Genomic DNA, 20,137 nt, shown 5'->3' on the forward strand with positions numbered 1-20,137 from the left:
CACTTTGGTGTCACAGGGTCACATTAAGCTTTGCTGTATGGAGTGGCCTTTTGGAATAAGCTTTTGTTGTATTGATGGGTAGGGTATATAAGTATAAATAAGCTGTTCTGTGATAAGGTTCTTCTGAAAGCTGCTCTGGGCATCACCTATTAAAACTTTTTGTGATTTTACTACTGTTCCTCAGCAGTAGCTTCTACGAAGCTTTGCTACTCACTCGTACATACTGGTCTTCGGACGTTTCCAGAGACGTTCTCACGGCAATGTTGCAGGTGATGTCGATGAGGCCATTCACTGTCTCTCAGAATTTCCCCCACTTTCCTTTATTCTGCTGCTTTCTCATCTTTGTTGTTTTTGGGTTAGCCTCATGGCTGATCTTCCTAACTCAGTCTCTCCATTAATTCGTACTGTAAGTAGGGGCCCAGGCTCTTTGTGTCAAGGGCCCGATAGTGTTTTGGGCTTTGTGTCCCAACTCTTCAACTCGATACCTAAACAGATGGTGTGGTTGTGTCTTAGTGAAGTTTGATTCACAAAAATAGGGGGTGGGCTGGATTCGGCCCCTAATCTATAGTTCTCCAAGCCCACTTTAAAACACTGTCAGGTAAGAAAGAACTGATCTCATCGTTATACTCACCTGTTCAAAAGTGACCAGGAGGGGTGCCTGGATGGCTCCGTGGGTTAAAGCCTCTGCCTTCAGCTCAGGTCCTCTGCCTTCAGCTCCTGATCTCTGCTCAGCAGGGAGCCTCTTTCCTCCTCTCTCTCTCTGCCTGCCTCTCTGCCTACTTGTGATCTCTGCCTGTCAAATAAATAAATAAATAAATAAATAAATCTTTTTTTTTTTTAAGTGACCAGGACTCCCAGTGCTGGAACAGTAATCCTGAATTCCTTTGCTGAGCTTCCAGGCCTTTTTCCCTCAGGTCCCCTTCTCATATCTCTGTACCTTATTTACCTGCTTATCCCTGAGTGGGATCCCTTGGCCTCTTTCCCCACTAGGTTCTCATTATTGCCCACCTCTTGGCCTTTGGAAAACCCTTTCTTGAAACCAACCCCCCCCTTCATGCCCTCTTCACCAGTTTCTCATTCTTAAAGAGATAAGCTACCTTCTACCTACTCTCTGAAGCCTTCCTCTGCAAACCGGCCCCACCCGACGTTTTCCTTTTTAACTAACCTTTCTCTCGGTCCTGCCCGTGATGCATATTTAGGACTTCATCAGCAGGTGCTCTTTTTATAACATACCTGAGCCTCTGTGTCAGTTAACCTGTTGTCCAGATATATGAGGCTTGTCTCCAACTTTTAGACTTTCTTTGAGTGTCAGTATACAAAGTTTCATAAAGTTCTTCTATAGGGTATGGGTTTCTAACATACTGCTAGACACGGGAAGGAATTAAAAACAGTTCCTTTGGTTTGCATTTGAAAGGACAATTGAAGTGAACTATTGTGTGCGTACTTACTGTTTGACCCTGGCGTTCTCCTTATGCTGAAACTTTCATGAATGCCGTTCCCTGAGTGAGAGGGAGCAGCCGTGTTTGTACTCCGCCGGTTAATCTGCTCTCTGTGGATGAGTTCCCCATCACAAACTTATTTATTTTTTGGAAATCATAAGGCGACTTGAATTTTTGCCTCCAATATTACTTTTGTCCCTTTACATTTATTTGTTGGTTATCGTGCTTCTTTTTTATTGACATGGACACATGGGCACACAGGGTTACATTACATTCAGGTGTGCAACAGTGATTCGACATCTCTCTGCATTCTGCCGTGCTCACCACGAGTGTAGCTCCCATCTGTCATCATACGATGCTATGATAATGCCATCAATTATACTCCTATGCTGTACTTTTCATCCCTGTGACTTACTCGTTCTATAACTGGAAGCCTGCATCTCCCACTCCCCTTCTCCCATTTTGTCTGTCCCTCACCTACGTCTACTCTGGTAGGGAGTAGTTTGTTCTCTGTGTTCTCTGTCTCAGATTTCACCAGGGCCAGACCAGCACTGGTAGCCTGTGAGTAGGTTAAGTTCTTCTGTGTTCTGGCATGAGTCAGAAAATATATATAAATATAAATATAAATATAAATATAAATATAAATATATATATTTACTTATATAAGGAATTAGTGATTCTTAGAGTAGGACTTGGAATAAGATCAAAATACTAGATCCAGCCCAGTAAAACGCCCAGTTTGGAGGAAATCTGAGTGATTGGCATGTGCATGAGAGCTTGCTTCATTTTTACTTTGGACTAATGTTTGTGTGACGGTGAGGAGCTACTTATTGATTGTTTGAACATTCGTTCCCAATAAAATTCTTCTACTTTCCAATGGGATGTTAATAGCTTTTCTGGATTTAACCTTCATGTCTTTCCTCTCTGCCTGTTCCCCACTCTACAAACTGTCATCCAGTTGTGATTTTAATTTTTTAATTTTTTTTGAAGTTTTTTTATTTATTGGACAGAGAGAGATCACAAGTAGGGAGAGAGGCAGGCAAGTTGGCGGGGAGGGGAAGCAGGCTCCCTGCTGAGGACCCTGAGATCGTGACCTGAGCCGAAGGCAGAGGCTTTAACCCACTGAGCCACCCAGGCGCCCCCCCAGTTGTGATTTTAAATATGATCTTGAATCACAAATCTTAAAGATTAAATATTACATTTAATACTAAGGATCAGTACCAGCTTTCAAAGCTGTATAAACATTTAAGTTGCTGTGTTTTTCCCCTCTTCTCTGTGTTGTGGCATTACCTTAAATGTGATGGAATTTTCAGCTAAAGGATGTTACTAATACCGAGAACATGAGCTCCGTCTTTGAACTGCATCTTTGTCCTTTATTCGGCATTGATATTCTTTTGTTCCAAGGAGACTGAGATTGTTACTTGACAAAGCATCAAATTGTTTGAGGTCAGCATGGTTCAGATGGTGCCTTTAACTCTGCATATAAACTGTTAGGTACACACCGTGTTTGCAGATACAGCTAAGGATCTTTTCAGTTTCCAGGGTTAAACCGTGGTTTACATTAATTTGCTGTACAAAGCCAGTCAGCTGTGTTTGACTCTCCATTTGAGAGGACTCTTTCAAATACAGAACTTTAATATCAAATACATTAGAATTAGTGCCTTCGTTGTTCAACTTAATTTGACACTTTTTTTAGGCGATACCAAAAACACTGCTAAGTCAATAGAAAAGAGTCATTCTAATCTTGCTTTAATTGTTAATTTGGCCAGGAGCAGAGAGATTTTTATATATGTATAAAGACTTGTCCAATTAAAAAAATTATCTACTATATATATGTTTACCATAAGTACAGTATTTTTTTTAATGGAGGAACGTGAAAGACATATAAACCATTGCCTCCCACTAGGTGGAAAGCTCCATGAGGGCATCTTCTGGCCTAACTGATCATCTGCCCTCATTTTTCTGGTCCCTTCTATCTGGCTTTGTAGAATTGCCACAATCTGCTTAAAATACCAGTTTCCTAATGTCCTTTGCTTAAAAAGCTTCTTTGGTTGAAGAACAAAACCAATTTTTCTGAGATTTGTCTCTTTCCCCCTGAAGTTCTACAGTTTCACCATAATATACCTAGATACAGACTCAGTATAGTTTCTATTTTGGAGCCTCAGTGTCTGCTTTCAATCTCAGGGCCGCTGGCTTGTTCAGTAATGGAAAGTCCTGAGGCGTTTTCTTCTTGGACATTGTCTGCCTTTCCCCTACTTCTCCTTTTGTGACACCCCCTAGACTTATGTTCAGTCTGTCCTCAGCATTTCTTACCTTCTGCTTTACATTTTTAAATTCAGTTGCTCTGGTTGTGTTCTGATTGGATTCCTCCTGCGCTTTCCCAAACCATTAATTCTCCTTTAACTGTGTCCATTCTGGAAGGTATCCCCAACCTACTGACCTTTTGGTTTCAACGGCTCTGTCTTTTATTTCCAGCATTTCTATCCATTCTTTAGGACAGCCGTCTGTTTTTCTTTGGGCCTGCCTAATTTTATTTTGTAACTTCTCATCCTTTTTATGGGTATGCTTCATGTTTTCACCTTGAGGATCTCAGATGCCAGGCCATCATGAGATGGTTTCCTTATTTGCATTTTAGCAATATGTGAGCTTTCCTCTCCTGGCTGGAGGCTCTGCTAGTTCTCTTGGTGTTCATGTTCCTTGTGTCATGCATTTAGAATTTAGAATTTTAGAATTCATTTGCAGGTTTACACTGGATAGGAGTTTTTGCTTCTCTCCCCTCTCTCTGTGATTTCCCTTCCTCACCCACTGGCTTTCTTCTTGGTTCCCCTTGACCCGCCCCCTCTCCCCCCAAGCCCGCGTCTTTGAGTCTAGAAACAGAGCTCAGGACCCAGGCTCTGTCCCTTGCTGAGCTCAGCAGGCTTCTTGAAGCAGGGATGCAGCTCTGCATAAACCCTGGCCCCAGGGCAATTGGATGCCTCTTCTCCAGCCCCCTTCCCAGGTGGGAGAGCCTGATTCCAGCCCCAGTTTCAGTCCTGGGGCCTGGGGCCTGTAAACCCTCAGGAATGGAACACAAGGCCACCACTCCTCCGTAGCCAGTGACCTACCGCCGTGACTTGATTTTTTTGTGGGCCGTAAAAAAGCTGACCATATTTTTGCACCCTGCGGTTTTTTTTTGAACATTCGTTCCCAATAAAATTTTTTTTTTTTAATTTTATTTATTTAGGCAGGAGGGAGAGGAAGAGAGAATCTGAAGCGCTGAGTGCAGAGCCTGACTCGGGGCTTGATCTCATGATCTGAGCCGAAACTGAGGGGTCAGCCGCTTAACCGACTGTGCCTCTCCCACACACATTATCCTCACTTGGCTTCGTGAGGGTGAGAGAGCTCTCTGGGCCTCAGTTATAGGAAAACTCATCCCATTCACGGAGTCCCCCCTCTTAGGCCTCATTGTCTCCCAAAGTCTCCCTCCTAATACCATCCTAATGCAGGTTAGGGTTTCAACACGGGAATTTGGAGGGGGTGGGGAAGACAAACATTAAGACCGTCGCAAGCAGTAAACTAAGAGAAAATTAAAACGTGTCTATTTGAAAGTGAGCAAAAGAAGGTTGCCCTATTCCAGCCTAATTCCCCTTATTCACCCCTTAAGTTCAAATTGCTTTCCCTCTGGTGACTCCCAAATCTTTACAGTGAGGGGTAAATGCTGGCTTCTGACGTTTTAAATACTGACTTTAGACTCTCCTCTCCTTTGAAAACTCCACCCAGTGTTCTCCTGCTCCTTTTGTCCCCATCACTGCCATCTACTTACCTTCATGCCTTGAGGACTCTGGCTTTACTTTGCAGCTACCAGGCTACTGCTAAGTTTCTCCAGAACGTCTTCGTGATCGTGACAGACCTCTTCTTCGGTGACTCAGTGAGTCACTCCACTGTGCCAGGCATTGGGCTATCCGCTTCCTATATACATTATCTTATTGATTTAGTCCACAATTTAAAGATAAGGATATCAGGACTCAGAGAGTCAGTGACGAGGCTAAAGTCTCACAGCTACTCTATTTGAAACATTCTTAACTCGGGTGATCTTTATTTTTATTCACTTGGAAGTCCATTTCATTGACCTTTTCGTCACTCAGCGCATTGCTTCTGGTACCTTGAATCCTGGGAGGCTCTTCTCAGACAGTTAGCCCACTACTAACCCTTCCCCATGACCTCTCTATGACCCCTGCCTGCCTCCCCAGCCCTCTCTGTTCCCTGCCTTCTGTGACCCACAGAGTCCTTTCTGCTTTCTCTTTCCAACATTCTGTTATACTTGGGACTTCCTTCTGTAGCCACTTGATTGCTGGCCTCCAAAATAAGATCAATCCGACCATTTCCTGTCTGTTCTGAGTCTTTCTTTCTAAGCACAATTGGTGAAAATGCCATCACCTGGCTGCCAACTGACTCCATTTCAAATGAAGTTGTAGTGCCTGGCCCTTCAGTGCTCAGGAGTACATTAGTTATCCCATTTTGGCTCCCTTGCTCTTCCTCACACCGGCTGTTCCAAAACTTCTCAACATTCGTTGTCAACACTGCCACTCCAGCCTCCCGGGGCTGGTTGACTTTGCCTTGAGTCCCACTGAGAACCTAGAATTTATCAGGAGTGATTTCCCTTTACTGTTCTCTTTACCTCAAAGTGTGCCTGCATCTGACTTGTCCTTTTTTTTTTTTTTTCTTCCCTTTGGATTATAGGAATCATTACGATTTACCCATGGCAATTCTAGTCCCCTGTATTGTTCTTCCCAAACCATTCTAGGGAGTTGCCTCATCCACTTCCTTCCTCCTTTATGTCTTCAGTCTCTTATTCCTCACTACAAACAGGTATATCCGAATTGGTCAGAGTGGCCTCGCCAGTCACTTCCCTCAGTCCTGTCAGCTCTCGCAATGTCTCCTTTTTTTTCCAGATAAGATTTCATTTATTTATTTGATGGAGAGAGAGCTACAGAGCACAAGCAGGGACAGGGGCAGAGGGAGAGGGAGAAGTAGACTTCCCACTGAGCAGAGAGCCCCCCCATGGGGCTCTATCCCAGGACCCTGGGATCATGACCTGAGCCAAAGACAGATGCTTAACCGACTGAGCCACCCAGAAGCCCACCACGTCTCTTTATGGCCAAACTTGGGGCAAGAGCGGAAACCCCTCATTCTGGTAAAGGTCTCTCCCACAGACTGCCCTTGACTTCTTTAAGGCCACATCAGATGATCTCCCTCTTAGTCTCTCTGCAGCATTTGACAATGTCAACCACCCTTTTTGTCTATTATTTTTTGTTTCCTTTGAGTTTTAGAATGCTATTTTCCCATTTCTTTCCCTCCCTCTCCTTTAAACTATTATCTGTCTTCCTCTGCCTGCCCCTTCATGATTTTTCCCAAGACTCTGACCTTGGCCTACGTATCTCCTGGGCATTGGATCTACGTGTCTAACTTCTTATGGGCATTACCCGGGACAGAATACATGCTCCTTCAATTGCCTGCTCCCCCTTTCATTCCCTTCCTTAGTAACTGTCACCCAAGCTAGAAATCTGGTATCCTCTTTGACACTACTCCTGCCTTTCCCTCTGCACATAGAGCCACTCAGTCCTATCCGCCATCCCTCTGAGATGTCTGGTTTTCGCTCTTCCATTCTCATCACTGTTGCCCTAATTGAGGTCTTCACGAACTATCCGAATAGCCCTTTAAATTTTCTTCCTGCCTTAAGTGTCACTCAACTTCCATCTTTTCTCTATACTGCTGCCGGTGTTAGATTTGTAAGACACACTGATTAAACTGTTCCTGTGTTCCAAATTGTTCATTGTCTCTGCTGTGCCTGTGGGGTCCTGTCTGGAACCCGTGGCCTGCCACTAGGGCCCTTCCCAGACAGACCTTGTGCCCCACCCCCCACCATCTCTCTCCAGCAAATCCCACCAGGCATGCTGGGTACTCTGCTTTTCCTCATCTCTGTGTGGTTTTAGAATTTCTGGGCTGGTTCCACAGTTGTTTTTTTGTTTTTTTTTTTAAGATTTTTATTTATTTATTTGACACAGAGAGACATAGAGAGAAAGGGAACACAAGCAGGGCATGTGGGAGAGGGAGAAGCAGGCTTGCTGAGCAGGGAGCCCAATGCAGGGCTCAATCCCAGGACCCCAGGATCACGACCTGAACTGAAGGCAGACGTTAATGACCGAGCCACATAGGTGCCCCTACAGTTACCTTTTTGATGCAGCATTTGTGACCCATCTTTCTCGACTCTCGTTGAGGGGGGCTTTGTTCATATCCCCTCCACCCCTCCACGTGGGTCTCGTGGGGCTTCGTTCATATCCCCTCCACCGCTGCTCTCATATTCTAGTTAAACTGTATGTGGTTCTCTCTTCTCTCTGCTGGCTTTCAAGCTTCTTAGAGGGCATCTTTGTTGTCTCAGGTTCCAAAGTATAGTGAGTGTCTCATAAATATTTATTGAACTAAAAATTGGATAATATATCTAGGACCGTGAATGCAAAGCAAAGAGCGAAGGTGCTTAGGAGCCCATTATCACCCGAAGCACAGGAAGCACTAACAAAACAGAAAACAGATTTTCAGTTTTAGCTTTAATATACAGTTATTTGAGAGGTTTTTTTTTTCTTTTCTTCTAGAAATGTGGCTTTACTAAAATAAGAGACAATACATTTTAATCGAGCTTGCATCAGTATAATTTTGGAGTTCAAACGAACTGGAAACACTCACGAATGGTTGGCTGAGTCAAATAGAGTGTCAACAACAATCTGTCATCTAACAATTGAGCTTTTTGTGATTGTTGAAAAGCACAGATGAAGTTCACTCAGAAAAAAAGAATCTATTAAAAGTTAGGTAGGAAGGTAAAAGAATATTTTATATAGCATTTTATTTAACCAAAATTGGCTTGTTAAATCTTGGGGTCCCCGAAATGCTTCGAGAACACTATAGAAAAATGCTATAGAAACACTATAGAAAAAGGCTGATTTTACAAAAAAAAACTTAGCCTCTTTGTGTTAATATAATGCCAATAAAGCCTTATCCAGCTATGTTTCTCTACTAGTGTTATTGGAGAAGTATTATTATGTTAGCAAGGTCCAAAACTCCCAGTTTCTGAAAACACATTTGTGGAAATGGGTATCTGTGAGCACATTTTGTATGTTGGTAACTTACAAGCAGTACAAAAACCAGAAACTCTTTCTTGCAAAGCCATAAAGGACCCCAGAGTATAGAAGCATTTATAGATAACCTTATTATTCCTCAGTGTTTATTTTTTTCCCCATTTGTTCATTAAAATTCAATCCTGGAGTTCTATATAAAATAAGATACCATATTGTCAAATGTATTTCTTTTTCTTTCAATTATCTATGCCATGAAAACAAACTACTTTGAAAGGTGCTCTTTGCCTCTGAGTTAGAACTGAAACCAAGGGTAGCAAAGTAGACTACTTTCTCTTCCTTAAGGGACTTGGCAAGATGGGGAAATGCAGAAGACAAAAGGTCAGTGTGGCAAGAGCCCATGGTGGTTGTGAGTCAGGATACTGACCCAGCAGGAAACTCACATTCCAGGTCATAGGGCTTTTGTTCTAAGTTATTTGAACATAAATACGTCATTTCATTTGGTAGCAGAGACCTAAATATTTCATTATTCTTTACAGCTTGCTGTTTTTTATAGTCATCGCATTATTGTATTTATTAACCATCTTACAGTATTTATATCTGTAATTATTAGACATTTTTCTACCATGATTAGGTAACTGGGCTGTTTAAAAAAGAAACACCTCCAGAATAGCTAAATTTTTAAAGTCACTACCTACATCTGCCAAAACAGATTAGTAGCGAATTTCCAGAACAGAACAAATTGTCTTGATCTCCTTACCTAACACTTTGTTTTATGTCAAATCTAACTGCTTTCAGGGAACAAGACTTCTTGATGGAAGCTTATATTTTGACATAAAAATTTTGGGGGCTGCAAGTGTAAGGTAATTTTATCCTTATTTTGAAGGCTGAATATTGCTGTATTATTAGTTTTATGGTATTCACACTATAAAAAACACCATATATTCATGACAGACTTGATCTGGTCTTAGCTTAGGTCAAACTTACTAGCTCAGGAACTTGAGTATCCTGTTTGAGAAATTATATGTTTATCAATAAGCACTACCTTGTAAAGTAATATTTACACCTCAGGTGCCCCTTCTTCATAACCATATCCATTGTCATTCCTGAATTTTTGTAAAAATTTCAGTATTAATTTTATGATAAACATTGGCCAAGCAGAATTATAACTTTAATCGGAGTACTTAAGCTTAGGTATTTTTGTAAAGAAAATTTCTTTTTAGCATATTCCTAAAAATTACTTTGGATTCGGTCCTAAAAGGATTTTTCATTTTAAAATGTCTGTATCTCCTTAATAGTATCATACATACTGCTTTCTCTTTTTGTAATTTAATATTTCTTTTCTCAGCCAGGCTCATAACCTGCTTCCGGTTATTATTTGTCTGTGTTAGGGTGACAGACGATGTCCAGTTGACTATGCAGTGATCACAGGGCAAAAGCTAGAAGTGTCTTGAGGTGTTGGACTCTGGTGTCCAAGGGTTTGGGCTTTAAGTCAGCCTGCAGAGCTCCACCACCTCCTCCTTGTGTGACCTAGGGCAAAGCCTTTCACCGCTCTGTGCCTCAATCTCCTCATCTGTAAAATGACTCATTTTACATATATAAATGTAATACATATAAAATGTTTAGAACTGTACCTGGTATGTAGGAAGTACTTAGTAAGTGTCTATCACAGAGTAATGGACCTCTTCAGTCATAGATCTAGTTTTTTAAGAATTCCAGACAGTGGTACTTTAATCTATTTCCTGAATAATAAAATCAATAGTTTTTTCAAATGTTTATGGAGTACAAAATACATTGGCATCTTTGCTATAAAAATTAGCAGTGCTAATAACTGGTTATTGTGTTTTCTGGGATATTTATTGGTAACTTTAGGATACAGCTAACAGACGAGCCAGAGGCCCTCGACACAGCCCATCGTGGAAGCGTGTGGAATCTAAATTCCACTGTCATCCCACATGATTGCTTCCACAGTGAAAAGGCCGTGAAATACTAGTTACGGTTTTTTCGAGTGAACACATCTCCTAGACTTTAACAGTTCTCTTTCTTCCCTAACTCCACTTCCATTAAGATTTTTGTTTTAGACTGAAAATGAAAGGAAGGTACTTGTTCCGAAGTGCTGATGTCAGAATAATTTGTTAAGCCCGATGTATTATTTCCTTTAACTTTGTTTCCACCATATAAAGAAACTATGGAAGAATCTGGGTCTCTTATTTTTATCCCCCAGGGCCAAAGGTATATTGTTGCTGCTTAATAATGATTTGTTGAATGAATTAACCAGCACGACAGAAGGTCCGTTCTTCAGCCAAACTATGTCTTTATTTGTTTAAGGAGGATCCAGAGCCGATGAGGCAACAGGGAGTGAGCACACGGGGTGGGAGGCGAGGGAAGGCATCAGGGATTGTGGGGGACAGTATCTGCAGGTTGCATTAAACAGCAGCCGAGTTTACGATCTCTGCTGTGTGTAAGGAGAGGCTTCTGCCCGGAGGCCAATGCGAATATTTACTTCATATGATTGCTAGATAGCCCTAAAATTATTCTGGAATGTTTGTTTTCCAGGGGCATCACGATTCCATAAAAGAAAGAAAGATAGGTACCCACCCATATTTACGCCCTATATATTGATACATATTAAAAATACCTTACCTGGAAGAAAGTTTAACAAAGACCACTTGCCTGGTGTCTGTTCATTTGCTAGATCTCTGTCTATTGAGAACTGATGGAACTTTAGGGATGCTTGCAAAAACAACTCTGTTCTAAATTTATGGCAATCTGAGGAGCTACGTAATTGCTGTCAGTGGTAGCATGAATAACTTTTCTAATTGGAACAAAAGCCACATTTAACTATTCCTACGGAAGCATTGGTCCGCGTACAGCATGCACACTTTGCAGTCTTGCCGCTGGGGAGATCCTACGGCTCTGCCCTCCCTGCCTACTTGACAGACTTCAGAAGAAACTAGGAAAAAGCAGCCAGAAAAGTCAGAGTCCATTTTGAAGCTCTGATTGTTAGGAGGGCAACTGGTGGGCCTACACGTTACATGTACGAGAGCTTCAAGGCATTAGACTGTTTTGGGTTGTTTTTTTTTAAGATTTTATTTATTTATTTGGCAGACAGAGATCACAAGCAGGCAGAGAGAGGAAGGGAAGCAGGCTCCCCACCGAGCCAGAGAGCCGGACGTGGGGCTCGATCCCAGGACTCTGGGATCATGACCTGAGCCGAAAGCAGAGGCTTTAACCCACTGAGCCACCCAGGCGCCCCTATTAGACTGGTTTTACTGGACTTTCTGGCTTACCTCTTGGGCTCTCCATGAGTTCAATTCTACTTAAAGGATAATGCCCTACTTGTTCTTCTTTTTTTTTTTTTTTTTAAGATTTTATTTATTTGACAGAGAGGGATCACAAGTGGGCAGAGAGGCAGGCAGAGAGAGATGCTCCCCATGGAGCAGAGAGCCTGATGCGGGTCTCAATCCCAGGACGCTGAGATTGTGACCTGAGCCGAGGCAGAGGGTGAACCCACTGAACCACCCAGGTGTCCCAATAGTGCCCTACTTCTTGATCGTCTCCCCTGTTCTGAATCCTTGGCGTAAACCATTCTGTAGTGAGAAAATCAACCTGTCAACCTTTTACATTCTTCCTAACATTTCCGTTCTCCGTCTTCACATTACCCCTCTACCTGGAAACTTGCAGCCTCAGAAACCACTCCCCTCCCCAGCCTTCCTTCCCACTCTTTGCCTCCTGCTTTGCTTATGTACAGTGTTACCGTCACCCTCTGCCCATTACTGAATGTTGACACCTCTGACTTTTCACTTTTCACTCTATGTTTGTGTGATGGTGTGGGCTCTTGCCTGTCTGAGGGCAGGCTGATCGCTTTTTGACGCTGTAAATGGCTGCCCACAGGGTATAAAATGCACAAGGATTGTGAAGCAATGAGAGTGAACAAAGAGAGTATGAATCCTTTTGTAGATGATTTGCCCAACAGATTCTTTTTACTGATATGCCTACTGTCAACAAAATGCACTAGTCTCAGAATTGAGAAGACCTGTGAATACCAGGCTGCAGATAACTTTGAAAAAGGATTATTGAGGGAGGAGAAAAGGACATTTGGCAGCAAATCAAGTAAACTTTGTTGTTGTGAGGTGCTAGATAAGAAGAATTGTGCAAGAGAATTTGTTCATGTTCAGACTGATTTGTGCCCCCCCCCTTTTTTTTATTTTTGTGTTCCCTCTCTTTAACTGCTGTTTGCTGCTCAAAAATAAGCATCTGGCAAATTTTTTCGAGCTATCTTTATCTTTTCCTCGTTAATATCTATTATCAGTGCATTCTTAAAAAAAAAGATTTCATTTATTTATTTGAGAGAGAGAGAGAGCACACGTGCGTACTGGAGAGGGGTAGGGGGAGAGAGGGAAGCAGGCTTTCAGCTGAGCAGGAAGCCCAATGTGGGGCTCGATCCCAGGACCCTAAGATCATGGCCTGAGCAGAAGGTGGAGGCTTAACACATTGAGCCACCCCAACACCCCTTATCAGTACATTCTTGATTACATATCCCCATCGTGTTCGTTCTATGTGATTATCTAATATGATGTGAGGGAGAGATTTGCGTTATTTATTTTTCTCGAAAGCTGCCCACTATTGAGTATGACTGCAAGATTCTTCTACACAAATGCTTTTGGGTCTTAAGCTTAGATTTCAAAGCTAGTAGTGCTCTGTGTCCTCCTAAATGGAAAGGATTTGTAAGCTATCTATTAAATTCAAGCATTCTTAAGGAACTTACTTAAGCTACGGCTAATTCTACTGCTTAGAAGCACTATTTGATATGGATTAAATGCAATAAAGTATATATAATCTTACAGTTTATTCTAATAAACCTCAATTCAGTTACAGGTGTTGTTTAGTATCTTTGAGTCAAACTTAGTATTATTGCATAAAAGCTGAGAAGTGAGTTTGATGCCACCCATCAATTTGCATATAACACTCAGTTTTTAACTGCTACGAACAAATTGTAAGCCTTTTAAAATACGGTTTTCTTGCAATCACATCACATAATTGAGTTTCTTATTCTTAGCAAATGCTTTGTGGGGTTTTTTTTCATCCTTTTCTGTTTTCTGCTAGTATATTTCATTGATCTTTTATATAATAGATGCAAACTGTCTCTTTGTTGAAGGAGGAAGCTGCAGGTGTATTACCAGTTTCGCATGTGATGGACTTTAACCTGGGTTTCTGTCTCTCCCCCACACAGTCCCTTCAATCTGAATATGTTCATTACTAAGCCCCCGCCACTCCGGTGAAAGCGCTCCGCTCTTAGACACCAGGTCTTCATCTGGACAAGCAATGCAGAGAGAGAGAGAGAGAGAGAGAGCAGCTGCTTGTCGGAGGAGTCTTTCTGCCTTCCCGCCTTAAATGAAGGAGAGCGCTAACATAAGACCTTCAAGAGACTTGAAACCAGAAAAACTCTGGCTAATGACTACACTAAATGCACTGAAACTAGGTTTATAGAGCTGTCAACACTCAGACAGTTGTAACGTTGAATTTGGTATCTTGAAAGGTTATTTTTAATGTATTTCGGTAATACATCTGTTATTACAATTACATGTACAGTGTTACATTATGTATGTATTGTGAACTTTAAGAGACTATTTTGATAAATTTATACATATATAAAATTATGGAAAAACTAGACTATATTTTGACTTAGATTTTTCTTGCTGTTTGCTACCAAAAATTTGTATTTTGAATTTGTTTAGTATGGTTTTGTCTACCACGAATACAATAATTCCTCTTTATGAAGAAAGAGTAAGAGAGAAAGTTTTTAGAAAGTGATTTTTATGTTCCCATTCTGAACAGGGCATATCAGTTTATCCTTTTGGGGAGTCAGTCAAATATGATGAGTTTATCCAAGCTGATCTCTGGAGAGAGGAGGTTGATTGGTTGATAGGACTTATTTAGACTACTTCTTTTCCCTTTGTTTTTGTTGCCGAGCCATTTCATTTCTCATCCTTGGGGGGCTTTAAAAAAATTTAACATCCAGTTGGAGATCAGAACTCCCTGAATGTTTCTCCTGAAAACACAGCTTGTCTCTGTGTGAAATGACTCAACATTCCAAATGCCTTTATTTCTCTCCTCTCACAAGAGCCCTGACCCCAGTTAGGACATTCCATGCTTGGTACGAGGTTGTTGTCTGTAAGCACACATGGTCTGGCACCTGTTTTAAATCAATGAAGAGAGAAAACTGGGAAAAAAAAAAAAAAAAAAAAAAAAAAAAAAAAGAAGATGCTGCGAAGTAGTTCTCTGTATCAAAGGAGATATGTTTGAAACAGAGGCTTCATTTCTCTGGGCAGCTGGGAAGCCTTCGATGCTAATTTTTTCCCACGCTGCCTCAGAAGACACCTCACACAGTTAAATGGATCCACATGAAGTGCTCTCCTTGCCACCACTGAGTTATTTATAATCTGTTTATTTGTGGGGGGAATGGGGTACCTGGAGGCCATTACACATGCTTCAGCAAAACATCATGTCCATGCTTTCCATTTTAAAAAGGCATTTGAATGACTGTTTGGCTCAGGTTCGTGACTTAAACTTCAGTAACTGCAGTACCAAATAATTGCACTAAAGCTGATGGGAAAAAAAATGAATTGTATGTTTTAGGAGTCAAAAATTAAAATAAGTGGAATGAAATCATAAAGCTTTTCTTAAGCCAGAATTGTAAAATATTTTATTATGAGTTGTTAAAAATTATATAGGAAGATGGTAGTATTTAAAAAAAATTATCCGTGGAAAGTAATTCAGATGACATTCGAGAAATGGGGAAAAGGGAACCATGTTGACAGTTTGAGTTCTGTAAACACTAATTTGTGTGCAGCTATTAAAATGATTGTAAAATTGACTACTATAAATTTCCCATGATTATGTGTGTATATTAGTCATAGGTATCTACATGTGTATGTCTTAAAATGATCGGTACACATGTAGATACTGAGACAAACCAAGAAGTGTATGTATATAATATAGAAAGTATATAGCAAAGTAATTCTACTCCCAAAACAAAAATTGTTGACATGTATTTTGTTATGAAGTTTACCTTCCAAAAGAGATTTTGTTCTATTTTAAAGTGTAGAAGAATGCACTGCTAATAAATAATAAACGTTTTATGCAATTTATGTTTTCCCTGACTTTTAGAATTTGAAATTTGAGTTATCAATGTACTGAAGTCTCTTTGTAATTTTATGTTTGATCCAATCTGGTTGGTGCCTTTCAAGTGTCTCAGGCTCTCCATTCCGGATTTTTAGTTTATCTTTCATTGACTTTCCAGGTTGTGGCCATTTTTTGAAGTGTATGACAATGAGCACAAAGAAATCTTTGACTTTGCCTTTCGCAAAAGTCGGATAACGTCAGGATCTTGCTGTCTTTCTCTCTCTCATTTTCTTTTCTGTTAATAAAACACTGATTGTGATCCGAGTTTCGGTCCTGCTTGGTCATTTATGACTATTGGGTGATCCACTGGTCATCAGTGCCTTTTGAGAAGAATGGCTTTTTTTCTTAAAGGAGAAATTATGGAAATAAATCAGATGGAACAAACCTCACCACTTGAATGTATGTCCTGAAGAGCCAGCTTGAGAATAAGAAACTGCACTATTAATTCAAGATATTTTATGCATTAAACTGGATCTCTCTGGGTTGTGATGTTTCTGAGGTTTTGCCCTTCTCTTTTGTCTTTCAAAATTTTTTTTCAGCGCACATAGGAAAGGGTGTGAGTGGGAAGGTAGTTTCACTTCTTGAGTTGAAAAGCTGCCAATTAGCAGTTCTCACAACATTGCATGAGACAGTTGGGGTACGGAGGTTGTCATAGGACCACATCTGAGGGAAGAAGAGTTCTTAGGAATTCATGAACCTGTGTGGAAGGGCAGAGAATCTTTTTCTTCAGATTTAGATCTTATTAAAAAAAATAGTAAAACTAATCCATTAATTCCAACAGATTTCTTCACCTAGCCGTCATGGAGTTCACATGGTTTTGTTGTCGATGTTAATTGATTTATAAACCTCCAGACACACCCAGGGGGGTTAACCCATGTATATATTCAGCTGAGGTGCAGCTAACAGCAGGAACATGAGTTTACCAACGATAAGCCACGGAAATGTATTTTCAAAATTGTTGGCACTCGTATGCTTCCCTTTGTGATATTTCTGAAACCGTCAATATGCAAAGTTTCTGCTTGAACCAATGGTTGCTCTGTCAGCTGAATGGTACTCTGGTGTTTCATGTTGTAGACGGAGTCTGTGCTCTTTCCCAAAGTACCCTTGGAAGGTAGAGTTAACCGTGCCGGCAAAAGCCGTGCAGTCCTCTCTGTAACACACAGCAGAGCGAGAATTCCGTCCCTGCCTGTCTCGTCTGAAGGCTAATTAGGGAAATTTCCAGCTATGGCAAGATCGAATTTATAGCATAAGATAAAACTCCCTTATTTACCCATAGGTCTCACAGTAGTGGCACCCAGGGCATAGAAAGTAGAAAATAATTGTATTAAGTTATTTTGAGCTGGATTGAAATGTTAATATATTCCCACCCTGTTCCTTCTCTATGGATTGAATTATGATAATCCTATCAAGAAAGAAAAACAGCTTTCCTCGGGAATTTTAAACTTTTCCGGTGAGGACAAGTAGAAACTTCTAGTGAAAGACTGCTTTTAAGGCAGCCTACAGTTCTTTGGAACCGGTTTTAAATGGACAAACGTAAGTTAACTGACCTTTTCACTCACCAGACCTCGCTTTAGCCAGCAGATGACTGAAACAGAGATGATTCACGTCACCACTCGCTGTTTCTCCTTTGGTTCAAATCAAGTGGACCGAAGCTGTTCGGAGAGGTTGGTCTGCAATTGAAAAATGAGTTCAGGGTAGTAACTGTGAAAATGACCCCAGCTGCAAATGTTTACCTTGACATTAAACTTGGGATTCGGGGGTAATGATCTATCAAATGTATTTTGTTTATTTATATTATGGGTCTCTCCCAAAAGGATTTCAGCTGGCTACAAAGAATGGACCAGGTGTACTATGGAGGAGCAAGAGGGGCTTCGGACACCCAGTTTTTGAGGCAACTGATGCTGGGGCTTGAAGCTGAGTTGAATAGCACACTCAAATGTCATAGGATATTGGTCCTCACGTCCTAGGCTGGACAAATTTACACTAAATGCTCACCTTCATTCGCCTCTAGGACTTCTTATGGGAATTTATTTTACTCAAAATGTTAAGAATAGTACAGTATGTGATTATTAACTGTAAGTTCTCTCCTGGACAGTAGATCTCTAAGGCTTACTCATCTTATATAACTAAGACCTTCTTTTCTTCGACTAATTTCTAGGAGGGTAGATCTTAGCTTACCTCCCTTTGCCACAAAATAGTAATAATGACAATTATTATAAGAAGATGGGAGGAAACTTTTGGAGGTGATGGATAAGTTTATGGCCTAGATCGTGGTAGTGGTTTCATGGACTTTCAGGTACTTACCTCCAAACCCATCAAGTTGTATACATTAAATCTGCACAGCTTTTTGGTTGTCAATCGTGCCCCAATAAAGTGGTTTAGAAATGTTTCAAAAAAGAGATGATCTCCAAGTGAGATTGTCAATCTCGACACCCAGATCTCCAAAAATGATTGTCAGGTACATAGAATAGAACGTTGAAAAGACAAATTGAAATCAGGGATCAGAATAGTATAATGATAGTCTATAGAAGTATCTATCTATCATTTATCTAGTGTACGTCTGGCCTTTACTGAGAGCTGATGGAGATGAAGGCGGGAAGTGTAAACTCTGCCTTTTTGTATTTAGAAGTAAAACCTGGAAGATATGGGGGTCCGAGAGATTTGAGATTAAAGGAGCCAATCTGTTCTTGTCTTAGAAAAATAAAGTAAGACTTGGGAAGAAATGAGATTTTGCCCTTCTTTTTTTTAAAAATCCAGGTTTCGGGTGCATGGGTGGCTCGGTGAGTTAAAGCATCTGCCTTCGGCCCAGGTCATGATCCCAGGTCCTGGGATTGAGCCCCACATCTGGCTCTCTGCTCAGCAGGGAGCCTGCTTCCTCCTCTCTCTCTGCCTGCCTCTCTGCCTACTTGTGATCTCTGCCTGTCAAATAAATAAATAAAATCTTTAAAAAGTGTAAAAATCCAGGTTTCTTGCTGGCAGAGAGACTTTTCACACCGCACTGCACATTCAGAGAGAGATACCCAAGAAGCAGGTTTCAGGCAGTGTTTTCAATTCTAGAAAGATAGTTAGCTTCTAACGTAGCTTGGGTTGTAAATAACATGGCATCTCCTGACTATGACCGACGGGGTTTTGGATAGACCTAGTCTTTCCTGATTTGAGAAAGATATACAATATTCACTTCTCTCCCTTGACCATTCTTTACATTAATTTCCTTCACAAGTACAATAGCCAGCCTGAGATTTTCCAGCTGCTTAAGGCCGAGTTAGTACCTTACTTTATCACTTAGATCACATGTCTTCAATGACCGTGGAGCCATGGCCAGGGGCCGCATCAATGACAGCTCTGCAGAAACCCTAAAACAGAGCGGAGACCGCGGGCTCAAGAGTGTCTTGGGTCCAGGCAACACAGAGCATCAGCCTCGGGGTTCACCTTCTCAGACACTCCACCAGAAGCTGAGTGAGGGACACTGGCTCCGAGATGACTATCCAGTCGTGATGAGAAGTGAGAGACCCTGACACTCCACCAAGCTGACTGAGATTTTACAATAGTTTGATCTATTTTAAAGTCAAATCCGTTGGGAAAATTGTCCCTAATTAAGGATTCCTAATGAAGTGACAGGTGGTTGGATTTTTGGTAATCCGAAAGAGGAAAAGTTCATCCATCTGGTCTGGAAGAGAGCTGAACGTCAGTGACTAAGCCAGGAACTAATTATCAGCCATTCTGGAGCTAGGAGAAGGCCTGTTTGTCAGGGTCCCCAAGGTCACACCCTCCTACCACCCCCACCCCCGCCTGTTTCTATGATTTTTTAGGATTCATATGACTCAGCATATGTCTGCATTCACAGCTAAGATTTATTACAGTGAAAGAAAACAGCAAAATCAGCAGAGGGAAGACGTGCACAGAGTAAGGTCCGGAGGACGCCAGGTGCAAGCTTCCAAGGGTCCTCTCCCAGTGGAATCACATGGGATGTGCTTAATTCTTCAGCGACCAGTGGTGACAACACAAGTGAAGTGTTGTCCACCCTGGAAGCTCATTAGAGACTAAGCACCAATGGGGTGCTTATTATTGGGGCCTGGTCAGATGAGTGCCCTCTGATTAGCCCGAACCAAAATTCCAGACTTCCTGAAGGAAAGCAGGCATTCTGCATAAACTTCAGCATCTGCACAGTCTGGGCACAGCGCACCGCCACGTCATTAGGAGATGTCAGGGCAGGAAGCTGCTTCCAGATGGAAGCCAAGGCCAACCTTGAAAACGGGCCTTTCTAAGGACACCAGTCTCGTGCCCACTATGTAAACACATTCTTTTTTTTTTTTTTTAAAGATTTTATTTATTTATTTGACAGAGAGATCACAAGTAGGCAGAGAGGCAGGCAGAGAGAGAGAGGAGGAAGCAGGCTCCCCGCTGAGC

General features: G+C 41.4%; 1 protein-coding gene across 4 annotated transcripts in view; it reads left to right on the top strand.

The window, feature by feature from the left end:
* CDC14A (cell division cycle 14A) overlaps positions 1-15,994 on the top strand; it is a 174,130-nt gene extending 158,136 nt beyond the window's left edge. For all 4 annotated transcript variants that reach the window (XR_006601838.1, XR_006601837.1, XR_006601836.1 and 1 more), the window contains one exon: positions 13,779-15,994. Coding sequence is in view for 1 of the 4 variants with exons in the window: in XM_004775179.3 (XP_004775236.1) it covers positions 13,779-13,808 (30 nt within the window). In the remaining 3 variants the exon portion in view is untranslated. The remainder of the gene's footprint in view (positions 1-13,778) is intronic.
* Positions 15,995-20,137: the final 4,143 nt, after the last annotated feature.

The sequence above is a fragment of the Mustela putorius genome, unplaced genomic scaffold (assembly GCF_011764305.1).
Source record: "Mustela putorius furo isolate JIRA1106 unplaced genomic scaffold, ASM1176430v1.1 tig00003853_pilon_pilon_pilon, whole genome shotgun sequence".
Classification (NCBI taxonomy): Eukaryota; Metazoa; Chordata; class Mammalia; order Carnivora; family Mustelidae; genus Mustela; species Mustela putorius.